At 34.4% G+C, this 13,135-nt stretch overlaps 1 protein-coding gene across 4 annotated transcripts in view; it reads left to right on the forward strand.

The window, feature by feature from the left end:
• Window positions 1–13,135, forward strand: part of Wwp1 (WW domain containing E3 ubiquitin protein ligase 1) — a 113,953-nt gene that overhangs the window by 73,257 nt on the left and 27,561 nt on the right. For all 4 annotated transcript variants that reach the window (XM_015485931.2, XM_015485933.2, XM_015485932.2 and 1 more), the window contains 7 exons: window positions 6,483–6,578; window positions 8,278–8,452; window positions 10,036–10,090; window positions 10,192–10,276; window positions 10,385–10,513; window positions 12,544–12,619; window positions 12,723–12,794. In XM_015485931.2, the coding sequence (XP_015341417.1) occupies window positions 6,483–6,578; window positions 8,278–8,452; window positions 10,036–10,090; window positions 10,192–10,276; window positions 10,385–10,513; window positions 12,544–12,619; window positions 12,723–12,794 (688 nt within the window). The remainder of the gene's footprint in view (window positions 1–6,482; window positions 6,579–8,277; window positions 8,453–10,035; window positions 10,091–10,191; window positions 10,277–10,384; window positions 10,514–12,543; window positions 12,620–12,722; window positions 12,795–13,135) is intronic.

The following is a 13,135-nucleotide window of genomic DNA, read 5'->3' on the forward strand; positions in this document are numbered from 1 at the left end:
AAGACGAATATTCTAGCCTGGTGGTGGCATTTAAGTGTTTCTGCCAGGCATGACCTTGCCTAAGGACTTGTTTTATCTCATATCTCTTTATCCACCTAATCAATCCCTCCCTCCCTCCTAGGGCCTCATGCATGCTAGGCAAGCACTCTACCACTGAGCTATATGCCTAGACCTTTCTATTTTTATTTTGAGACAGGGTCTCATTAAGTTGCCCAGGCTAGCCCAGGAACTTGAGGTTATCCTGCCTGAGCCTCCCAAGTAGCTGGGTCTAAGGTGTGTACCACCATGCCCAGCATATCTAATTTTAAAATGCGTTTCTATTAAGTTGTACATATCAGTATATTTTACTCCTCAGTACTTCAGCATGCGTATCATTAACTCTAGAATTCAGTATTTGCTTAACAATTTTAGGTGAAGTTTACATAGAAGGACAAGTACAAGTGTCACATGTACTGTTTTGATGAATTTTAATAAATGTAAACTCTGATAAATCCTTATTAAGACATAGAATATTACCATCACTTCAAAAAATTGTCTCAAGCTCCCTTTTGAGGCAATCAGTATTCCATATTTTTTCCCTACCGTAAGTTCGTTTTCCCTGGTCTAAAACTTATTATAAATAGAATTAGTTCAAACTCTTTTGAGTAGGGGGCTTTTAATCTGCATGCTGTATGTAATCTGTATTTTTTTTAACACTTAAAATTACTACATGATACATATTTATGTGTTATTGACTATTTTCTTTCCACTGGACTTATTTTTTAATTTTTAAATAAGTGAATTAGTGCTCCATTAAATGATTTTGATGGAGTAATTAGGCAAAAGATCAGGCTTGTAAATGCCAGTGAAAGAAATGGTTATTGAGGTCAAAACCTGCTGAAAGGGGAGAAGGGCATAGGGTAGTTCAGTGGATGGAAGAGCATGCACAGGCCCTGGGTTCTGTCAGGGCATGGCAGGAGATGGGGGACTACTGAAAACTTGAAGAACTGAAGAACACCCAATGAATATAATTACAAAGAGGTTATTTATTGTTAATCTTGTTAGCAAAGTTGTCTCAGGGAATAATGAGAGCTGTATTCAGATTACTGTCATTTGGGAATGAACAAAAGAGGAGGAAGTGGGGTAGAAAATTCTTGAAGGGTGATACAGTGAAAGAGGAAAGCTTGATACAGGTGGTCAAAAAAATCACAGAACCTGGAGGTAGTTTTTGTTCTATTTTATAAAATGGAAGAGACTTAAAGATCCATCTGCTGATGAGGAGTGGAGGCAGAAATTGGCAATGTAGGAAAGAGAATAACTTGATTTGTGGTTTATGTGAAGGCACTAGTCTCTGCCCCATTTGTAAAACCAGTTCTTTACCAGTCACTAAGTTTTTTACCAAAGGGGATGGGGGGAGATGGGATGTAGGATTCTCTGGATATTTAGTGAAATTGGCCAGGCTTCTTCCCTGTGGGCAAGGAATTCTCGTCCTGAGATTCCACTATCCCCACTCCCCAACACACATACATTACTGGGGATTGAACCTAGGGACACTATCCCATTGGGCTATATTGCCAGACCTTCTTATTTTTCACTTTTGAGTCAGGCTTTCACTAAGTTGCCCAGGGTGTCCTCAAACTTGGAATTCTCTTGCCTCAGCCTCCCTAGTTGCTGGGATTACAGGTATGTGCCACCACACCCAACCTTAAAATGTTAGCAGAAGGCAACTGGGTACACAGCATACCCAGTAATCCTCAGGCAAAGTGTAGGGGGCAGGGCAGGAGTTTTTCTCTTTTTCATGTGAGTACTACATAAAACCAGGTACTGTGGTGCACACCTGTAATCCCAGCTACTCTGGAGGCTGAGGCAGGGCAGTCACAAATTTAAGGCCAGCCTCTACAATTTTGCAAGACTCTGAATAAGTTAAACATTTCCAAAATATTAATTATCATAAGCACAATGCCAGAGATAAATATCTGTATGTTCTCCCCCAAAACATTTACCAGACACCAAAAGCCAGTGTGGCTCATCATTTTCTTAGGCAAGACTTCATCAAGAAAATAGATTAAAGCTAGGATCTGGGGTGTTGCTCCGTGGTTAGAGAGGGTACTTAGCATACTGGATGCCCTGAGTTGATCTCCAGCATTGAGAGAGAGATATATACAGACACTTTGCCCTTGATTCTTCCAAAGATGTTTCAGATAAACTCCCCAAAGTAAATCCTTCTAAGATGAAAGTCCAGAGATGCAGCATTTGGTCTAGTGATTTCAGAGAAGGAATGAAACTTGGACTCTCAAGAGGTAGTTGAACTTCTAATGAGACAAACCCATATCAACAATGGATGGTGCCAGAAAATTAGCATCCTCTTTGATTATTTGAGGCTTCAGACCTCAGGAGCCCACCTGGAAGAGCACACAGGAGTTCAGAACACTTGCCTGTCTAAAAGCATATAGAGAAATCATCTTGCTTTGACTTTTTCTTTTTTGGTACTGGGAATAGAATCCAGAGCTTTATTCTTGTTAGGCCAGTGCTCTACCACTGAGCTACATTCCCCGCCAGCGATGAATCCTATTTAGAACACAAACACTGAAATCTGAAAGTGATCTCTTCTTTTGGAAAAAATAAAGTGACTTGGAATGTAAGTGCTTATTGAATATTTGTTCAATGTTAATTAGAAATGGTTGCAGTTAACTTAGAAAATGGTTTCATAGCCCAGTAAGTACATGGAAGGCTTGGTTTACTTTTCCCCCCATATTTAAATTGTTTTTGATTATAAAATTAATGACTAAAATATTTAATTTATGCAAAAAAACATTAGTAATCCTTAAGCTCACTAACCAGAGTGGTATCTATATATTTATTATGGCAGAGAATATTTTAGAGCCTTCTCTGAGGCAGGTGATAGGCCTTGTGTGTACAGACAGGAAAACCCGTTGTTCTGTGGAACATGTGGTTCAGCAAGCAAACAGGCAGTGACTTATGTTAAAAACTTACTTAATAATGTCAGGTAGTTGCAGGTTCTATAATGAAAGATTAAAGAAGGCAAAAACAATAGAGAATAGATATATACATTATTATTTTGCATATACTTGCAGAATTATTTTCAGAAAATTGTTTCATATTTTACTATACTCTTTTTTTTTTTAAATTTTTAAAACTTGGTCATATAACCATGTCATTACAGATAGATCACACAGTCACCAAATATTTAGTTAACATTTAAACATCTTGAAAGTAGCAGATTCAGTGCTGGGTTCTGTTAGTACACTTGGTGAGCTAAACAAAGGCCAAACTTTTGTGGTACTTATGGGCTAAATATATAGTTCTTCCCTGTCTATTGCTGTGTAACAGATTACTCCAAGATTCAGCATTTTAGAACAACGCCTTATTTCATGGTGTCTGAGGATCAGGAATATAGAAATAGCTTATGTGTATGCTTCTATTCAGAGTCTGTCATGAGGTCGCAGTCATCTGGAGCAAACCCAAGAGAGCTGAATTCTGGCTTCTCAATGGGAACAGCCAATCTGTGTATTGGTACTTCTGAAAGGTTCAGGAATTAGCACATCCCATCCTTAGTAGGTGGTGGTGAAGATAACATTATAAACAGAAAGAGTAATTGAAAGTTAGTTTGAAAAGTTAACATCTAATTCTCTCTGCAGCCAGGATTATTGCTTCTAAACATTCCAAAAATTAAAAACAAAAGGATAAAGATGGCAAGTTTCATAGCAGAATGGCATCAGACTTGTCAGAATCAATATAGAAGCTAGTGGACAAGGAGCCAGAATCAATGCTGAAAGAAATTATATCTAGCTTAGAATTTTGTGTCCAGCTATACTGTTGATGTATACATACAGGTAATGCATTTTCAGACATCCTAGATTTCCAGAAGTTCATTTCCCATGTCTTCTTTATTAGGAAACTAAGACCTGTGTTTCTTCATGAATCTCAGGTCTTTCACTGTCACCACTGGATTTTGGAGAAACGTGAGTCAGCCTTAGTTCCCTAAGAAATAAGACACCAGTCTGCCAGGAGAGGAGTGAAAGGATTGTCAGCATCATGGTAAAGAGAAGATGGCACCAGGCAGTGGGTCTTGCTAGAACATTCCAACAGGACATTTACTCAACTAGACAAGTGTTTGTGGTTAAACAACTATGTAGAAAATAAGGCAATGAGAGGGTACAGGTATTCCAGCTAAGAGTTGTTTTTGTTTTTTTAAAGAAGTCATGGTATGTTCCATAGTTCAGCTGTCAAGAGTCTATATAGATGTAATAATAACTGTGAGAAAAGGCACAATGCATGTGTATGGTTGAAGCAGTTAGGAGAAAGTAGTCAGTATGTTTGTTCAGGAAACCAACCTGAAAAGCTTCATCTGTCATTTTGAGAAGTTAGTACTTATGTTTGAAATTAAGTCGTACTAGAAGTTAAGCATATTCATAAGAAAAAGAGGTAAACACCAGAAAGATGGACTAAAACATTTGAAAATGTGAGGGGAAAATGAAACAAAAGAGAGTAGGTGGTATTATTTTTCACAAAGGGTTCAATAGTCTATATAGACTGTTTAAACTATGTGAAGTATATATAATCATATAATTATGAAGGTATGTATTAAATTATGTGAAAGTTTATATAATTTTGAATAAAATTAAGCTAGACTTAAAATAATAAAGGGTATTTTGTTGTTATTGTTTTGGTACTGGGGATTGAATCCGGGGCACTTCACCACTGAGCTATATCCACAGTCTTTTTTATTTTATTTTTTAAATTTTGAGACAGGGTCTTGCTAAATTCCTAAGGTTGGCCTTGAACTTGTGATCCTCCTGCCTCAGGTTGCTGGGATTGCAAGTATGTGCCATCCATGCCCAGCCAATAAAGTGTATTTATGTAAAAAGAGTTGAAACCAGGGAATGTTGCTATAGAACAGCAATAACAACTTAAGGACTAATTATGGGAACTACTACCTAAAAAAAGCATAGTACCATTATTACTAGGAAGCTCTTGAAATTAAACCAAGTTTTTAGGTTTTCATTTATTTTTGGTAGTTAAGCTTTTATATAGATACATAGCTCACTTTTCTATGTTACCGGTCTTTCTGAAATGCCTTTAAAATGAGTTATATAAATTATAAAATCATGTAAATTATATAAATTCTTTCTTCCCATGAAATTTAAAAATTTGAGTTTTTTTGGGGGGGGGGTATTGAATTCAGGGGTACTTTACCACTGAGCTACATCCCCAGCCCTTTTTATTTATTAATTTTTTAAAATTTTGAGACAAGGTCTTACTTAGTTGCTTATTAGGGTCTTGCTAAGTTACTCATTCCTCAAACAGGCGATCCTCCTGCCTCAGCCTCCCAAGTTGCTGGGATTATAGGTATGTGCCACCACACTGGGCTCCCATGAACTTTTTATTAAAAGAAACAATTGAAGTTAATCTGAAGATTCAGGTTATGTATTTTTAGTGAAACGTTTTATACAGAATATCTATATTTTGGTTGTGTAGACTAGCACGAACATTCAGATAGGATTTTTATATCACAGTGTTTTTTTAATAGATAAGTTTAATAGCTTGTATGATTCTGAGTGATTATGAACTTGGAGATCTTTGTTGTTCATAGTTACTCAACATTTTGTGACTGAGGTGCGGATTGAAATTTTTTTGTGTAATATATATAATTTTAAGTATGTAAGTCGGTAGGTATATCCTAGTGTAGGGAATAGCCTTAATGTGTATGCCCTTAGTGTATAAAGATTATGTTTGGAAAATAATTTAAGAACTTTTTCTCTGTTGATGAGGTTTCTGTGTTTAAGAGAAAGGAAAGTATTTTCAATTTGTTTTACTTTAAAATTGAAAATAAGAGGGTTAAGCTCAGAAATATCAGGTTTTTATTTTTTTTCTCCTCTCACATTAAGAGTTGAGAAGAAGAAACAGATCCCACGGAACATCGGAGTAGGGCAAATGAGAGATTGAAGTAGAACAGGAAAAAGATAAAACTGATATCCATAAATTCAAAGCCCTACTAGAAACAAGAGCAGGATGGATGTGAACAATGAGACACTATATGCCAAAGATGAAGGAATTTTCATGGAGTATTATCACTACTTACTCCTTTAAGATTTTTCTGCTACAGTCTCACAGTTATGTATTTTTGAAATCAAAAGTAAAATGAATATTAATGAATTTGTGCCTTGGGTTTGATATTAGGCTGAAGTTGTACTCTTGATTTTTTTGTTTGTTGTCTGATGATGTATAATTTTGAAAATAAGTAACTTAAAAGTTTTAGGCATTCCACCCTTTTGATAAGTATAACTGTAATTACTATTTGAGTTTCCTATACTATTATGAAGAGGGAATAATTAAGAAGTTAAAGAAGCACTAATACTTGAGAAAACAAATATGTTTTTATATATGTAAAGCTTGTAATTTTCCTGATTGTAAGGAAATTTTCAGATTGTCTTAACATGTTGTTGTTTACTTTTGTTTTTGTTTTTGTATTTTTATTAAAGGTGGGAACAGAGAAAAGATCCTCATGGTAGAACGTATTATGTGGATCATAACACAAGAACTACTACCTGGGAGAGACCACAACCTTTACCTCCAGGGTAATGTAGCATCTTAATGTATATTCAGTTGTACTTTTTTCATACATGTAATGTTTACATTTATTTAATACAATATAGAGTGTGTTAGGCTCTAAAGATAAAGACAGTAGCTGCTTAAAGTTTGGATAGTAGTTTTAGTGAAATAAAACCCATGTTATATTATCATTGGGTTTAAATGAATGACAATAATGTGGTGATCCTGTCATAATTAAAATGAACTTTTGGTTTGTTATTGAAATATAAAGTTCATTTTAGTATCAAATAAGATATGGTAATATCTTATTTGATACTAAAATGAATATTTTTTTAAATATGGAAGACAAAAAGAAATCTGGAAGGACTAGATATTTTGATTATCAAGGACAAAAAACATATTTTAAGCATAGGCAGAATGTTTAGCGGGGAATGTATAATTCAAATAGCTATCAGTGCAGTATTATGAAATATTATAGAAGAATTAAAAAGTTAGTAAGGATGCAGTTTGGGCATGACATTGAAAGATAGCCTAGAAGCTTCAACATTATTTAATATGTAATTTTTTTTTATTAAAACCCTCTATAATGTAATACAAGTTCACTTATAGTCATCTTTCTAGATCATCATTTTGAACTAGTCTATTATCTCTTATGTCATTAAATATTTTGATATAAAGTAGGTTAGATTACTATCTATGGAGAACTGTGTATATAAATGGTCTGACTTTACTGTAGTTTTAGTAATAAGCTTATGGAAAGAATTTAGAATTAGTTTTTGAAAGGATTCTGAAATAGTTATAGTATACTTAATGACAGATGTGTGGGAAAGGTGAGAGATGCACTGAACCCTGGATGGAGCCTGAGTAGAATTCTGGTTGGTAGAGGAATAGGGAAGGCCATTCTGTTCTGATGGAATATAAAAGAATGACAGCGTGAAACACAACACTCTTGGAACCAGCAGGAAGTAGTGACTTTGACTCTCAGGGAGCCCTTGAATATTCTCAGGGGGATGAGGCTGAAAAAGTAGATGGGTTCATTTGTATGTCATACAAAAGAGCTGTGCTAAGTGGAATGGAATGATTTCAACTGCAGTTCAAGAAGATAACTGACAGCAGTGTGACAGCAGAGGGCTAGTTAAGAAGCAACAAAAAGGGTTCAGTTCATTTAATATCCTGATGTAGGCAGTGATCACAAGGCAGATTGCTTGGTGTACATTAAGCACTCTCAGTAAATGCTTATTAGAGAAAAAAAAGTGGGGGAGAAAGGGTAGTAGGATTGAAACTGTTAAATCAATGACCTCTCTTTTAGGCAGTGTTTAGAAATTATGTTAATTATGGAATGGTAAATGAATGACAAATATTTTATAGCTAAAATATTTTATAGTTTCATAGATTTTTTAAAGACTAAAATTTATTTTATGATTTTAAATCATTCTGAGTGAAGTATTAAAATTTAAAAATTTCCCTTTTTTGTTATTTCTTTTTTTTTTTTTCTTTTTTTCATTTGCTTGTTTGTGTGGTACTGGGCATTAAACTCAGGGCCTCATGCAGTGAGCTACATCAATTATTTAAATTTTTATTTTAAGGCAAGATCTCACTAAGTTGCCCAGGCTGGACTTGAACTTGAGATTCTCCTGCTTCAACTTTCCAAATAGCTGGGATTATAGGCATGTGCCACGATGCCCACAGTATTTTATTTTCTTTTATTGTTTTTATTTGTGGTAGTTGGGAAAGAAGAGTTGATGATCGTGGAAGAGTTTATTATGTGGATCATAACACCAGAACAACAACATGGCAGCGGCCTACTATGGAGTCTGTTCGAAATTTTGAACAGTGGCAATCTCAGCGGAACCAATTGCAGGGAGCTATGCAACAGTTTAATCAACGATACCTCTATTCGGTAATTAGCAAATTATAGGATGTTAACTTTTTCTCTCAGGCATTTGCTCTTTTTGTACTTTAGTTATTTTCTAAAATGTTATGTGTATTTCAAGGTATTTCCTAGTCAGTCTTTTAATAAATAATAATTTTTTTGGTAAATTTTGCATTCAAAAATTTTGCAGGTTTTGGAGCATTTCAGATTTCAGAGTTTTGAATAGGAATGCTCAACTCGTACTTTGTAAATAAGAAATTATGTACTGTGTGAATTTATCTTGTTCATTTATGGAACCTATCTGTATGCATGAACCTTGGGTGAAACAAGGCAGAATTAAGTATTAACTATGTATCAGAAGTATGTTCTACAAGTAACAGAAATCCCCTTAAAAGAACTGAGGTTTAGGAGCTGGGGTTGTGGCTCAGTGGTAGAGCGCTTGCCTTGCATGTGCGAGGCACTGGGTTTGATCCTCAGCACCACGTAAAAATAAAAATAAATAAATGTCTTGTGTCCAACTACAACTAAAAAAATAAGAGGTTTATTTATCACAGTAGAACATCAAATCTCGGGTAAGAGTTTAAGAGGAATACTGCATTGGCTTAGTAGTGCCGTAAAGTACCCAATTACTCTCTGCCTTTTAGTTCGCCCGTCCTTATTATGCATCATGCCTGTTTGTTTGAACATATGGAATTGCTGCCCTCTGAGCCTCACTCCCACAGTTAAGCAAGAAGAAAGGGAAAGGGGAATTGTTTTAGCTGGGTTTTATGTAGCAAGTTCTTGCCTATTTAGTGAGGCATACCCTCACCTTGACCTTCTGCCTATACTCAGTAGCCAGAATTTGTCACTTTATCAATTCAACTAAGGGATTGAAACAGGGAATGAAATATTTCTTATGGATACATTGCTATCTCAAACAAAACAGTGGGTTGGTTACCTAGCTAGGAGTAAAAATGCACATGGAGTATAATTAGCAATATCTGTGAAAAGAATAAAAAATATCCATCAATATACTTTATCATTAGGAAATTATTTTTCAGGTTATTATTTTTATATTCTTTTAGAATTTAAGAGATAATACATTTTCTTCAGAACATATTTTTAGTTGCAATCATAAGCATACATGGAAAAGGTTTTTTAAATGTTTGAATATATAAAAATACTAAGTAAAAATAAAAGTTCATTTCTATAAAGATGAATCTGGAGTTTAATATTGACTTTATTAAAGGACATTTATTTTAAAGAGCACTGTGATAGTTGTGTTTTTAAACAAATAATATTGCCTCATTTAAACACCATTTATGTGCTCTTTGACCATCTCATCTCACCCTTATAGATGATTATAGAAGGACTAGGAGATGAAAATACCGATATCAGTGTATTATTTCTAAATTGTTTTAGTAAAAACCTAAAAAGCTTATCAGTTGATAGGCTGCTCTTACCACGTATTTAGAACTCTGTGTCTTGAAATTGATATATTTATCTTATCTTTATTATATCTTTATTATATTTTTTAAGAATTATAGATTCTGCCAAGTGCTTGGCTTATTTCTGCTCTTCTGTTAAAATGCTGTTATTTGATTTTTTCTCTCAACCCCTTCCCTAATCAGGCTTCAATGTTAGCTGCAGAAAATGACCCATATGGACCTTTGCCACCAGGCTGGGGTAAGCTGATATGATGTTGGTAAAAATGTCTGTAAGATATGTCTATATCAAATACTTTTATTAAATGCTATGCTCACTTTATTTATTTATTTAATTTTTAGAAAAAAGAGTGGATTCAACAGACAGGGTTTATTTTGTGAATCATAATACAAAAACAACTCAATGGGAAGACCCCAGAACTCAAGGGTATGTTTATACCTACTATAGTCATTTTGCATGCATCTGTAGATAACAATCAGTGAATCTTGAATCCTTACAAAATATTCACCTGTGATTATAACTTTTCTCTTTTAGCTTACAGAATGAAGAACCTCTACCAGAAGGCTGGGAAATTAGATATACCAGGGAAGGTGTTAGGTACTTTGTGGATCATAACACAAGAACAACAACATTCAAAGATCCTCGAAATGGGAAATCATCTGTGTAAGTAAAAACCTGTTCTCCTTAAATGCTGCTTAATGAAGACATGAGGTCCAGTCTCTAGTGTAGCCTCAGTTAAGCAACAAATTTTACCTTTTGGTTCAAGAAAATGTGCACAAGTCATAAAATACCTATCTTTGTTCTGTCCCATACCAGAATGGATTTGGCATGGAATTCCTTAATTATATTATATTATATGTAATATAATAACTGACAAATATATGCATAGTAGTTGCTACATTCGAGGATTATCCCAAGCACTTTATATATATTAGTTCATTTTTCTCTTGCCTTTGAAGTAGATATTGTTATTCTTCTTTATCAAGTAAGGACACAGGTGTAGTGAGTATACCTACTACCAAGTTATAGGACAAGTAATAGAGCTGTTTCCAGAATCTGTGCTTTTAGCTCTTATATCATACTGCTGCAAAATGAGGGTGAGATATTGAACGAAACTGAATTTCCCAAATAGATTCCTGAAGTAGTGGATAGATCTCTTCTTCATCCTTACTCTGAGGTGTTATGTATTTGCATCACTAAGAAAATGGAAGCAGTCATAAGAAGTCTTTTGTAAATTTCTTCACATCTACCTGTCTCCCAGCACTCATCCTCCATCTTTCTTCTTTATTCCCAACTTGAGAACATCTCTAGAGCCCAGCTATATCTTATTACTTCTAATATTGCCATGTTGGTTTATTTACCATTGTCTGTCACCTGGAGAGTATAAGGGTCCTTGTTCTCTCTGCTTTCTACTCACACCTTCTGTGATGTTATGTTATTCTCTATATTGAAAGAAAATGGTTTTTTTTTTTTTTTTAATAAAAAGTCATTCCTTAGAACAAACTTCCGGCAATGATTTTCATGTGAATTAGAGTAAAAAAGCAGTTTTTAAAATGGCTTCTAAGGCCTTGTAGAATCTGATCCCTATTAACTTTTAAGCTTCATCTCTATTTTCTCCTCATTGACTCTGAACTAGCTCCATTGGCCACCTAGCTATACCTTGAACATCTTAAGCTTCCACCTCTGAATCTTAGCCTTTATTCCCTCTGTTTGGTATGTTCTTTCTCTAAATACACATATAGCTTATGCCCTCTCTTTTTGTGTTTTTGCTCAAATGTCACTCACTGTCTATGAATCTTACACTCTTCATAATTGCAAAAGTCTCTCCCCATATCACTCCTTATCCTTTGTCCTCTTAATAAGACTTTTTTCCCCCTTTAGGAAGTTGTAAGTCATTTACCTCCCCCTTTTAACACACACCATTTGTAGTTTACTTATTCATTATGTTTCCTTTCTTTCAACTTCACTAATACTTAAGTTCCATCAAAAAAGGCATTTTATTTATTAAAAAGTAATACTCTCATTTTCTAGAAGTATGCCAGGTACATGGCATACATTTAGTAAATATTTGTTGGATGAATGGATAACTAAAATGTACCCTAAGATGGTAAAAGTTTTTTGAACTTGTTAGCTTCTCAGTAGGAAAGAGACCCAAGCCTTCTCCCTGTGAGTCAAACCATATTATAAAACCTTCATTTCTAAATGCCATTCATATTGCCTTTTGTCTCACTGACCAACTGAGCCGTGTGACCTGAATGTCACTTCTTGTTCCTAGGAGTTTGATTTTGCTTTGCTTATTATCTCTTCCAATATGTGTTTTGTTCAGGTTAGGTTTAAGATGTGATACAGTTGCCTTCCATGTTCCTTTCATAAAAATAGAGATTTTGTTCTCAGATTTAAGGATTAATGTAGGCTTTCTTTGAAATGGCCTTCAGTAGACCTTAATATTTCAATTATTAGTTAACACTAATATATGCAGTCTCCCTCTTTTTGAACATCTATGTCCTATTGCTGTATTAGCCCTATGATCCAAACCTCTGTTGGCCCACTAAATAAACCTTTATTTTTCTCCCAGCAAATAATATTCCTGGCTTGTGTGTAGGACTCTAGTATACTCTGACTTAATACTGAACATGAAATATTTAATTAATTTATTATAAATTAAAAAATACTTTGTTTTTTGTTTTCTTTAGAACAAAAGGTGGTCCACAAATTGCTTATGAGCGCAGCTTTAGGTGGAAACTTGCTCACTTTCGTTATTTGTGCCAGGTACTACAGTGGTAAATAAACCTTATCTTTATAATTGTTTCGTATTATCTTTATATTATACATTTATATGGCTTACATGATATGATACTATTTTTGTTTTCAGTCTAATGCACTACCCAGTCATGTAAAGATCAATGTGTCCCGGCAGACATTATTTGAAGATTCCTTCCAACAGGTAAGGAAGATTTTATCAGAATAAAATAATACTGTTGTCTTATTTTACTCATTTTAGGGTTTTAGGAATTTTAAACCATTTACAGGTAAAGGTACTAAAACTGAGAAGAACCATCATTCTATCATGAATTTCAATGTGTACTTACTAATATTAGATCAACTTGTTCCAAAGTGGTTTGTTTTGAAATTTATTTACTTGACTACAGATTTACTACATCATACAAAAAGTTTTGAAAACGCTAACAAATTAAGTTTAAAGATACTATATTCCATTTGAATATTTCATGAATACCTCTAATGTTCATTCTTTTCTCTAGGTTTCTTTTTAAATGTCATAGTCTC

The sequence above is a fragment of the Marmota marmota genome, unplaced genomic scaffold (genome assembly GCF_001458135.2).
Source record: "Marmota marmota marmota unplaced genomic scaffold, marMar, whole genome shotgun sequence".
Classification (NCBI taxonomy): domain Eukaryota; kingdom Metazoa; phylum Chordata; class Mammalia; order Rodentia; family Sciuridae; genus Marmota; species Marmota marmota.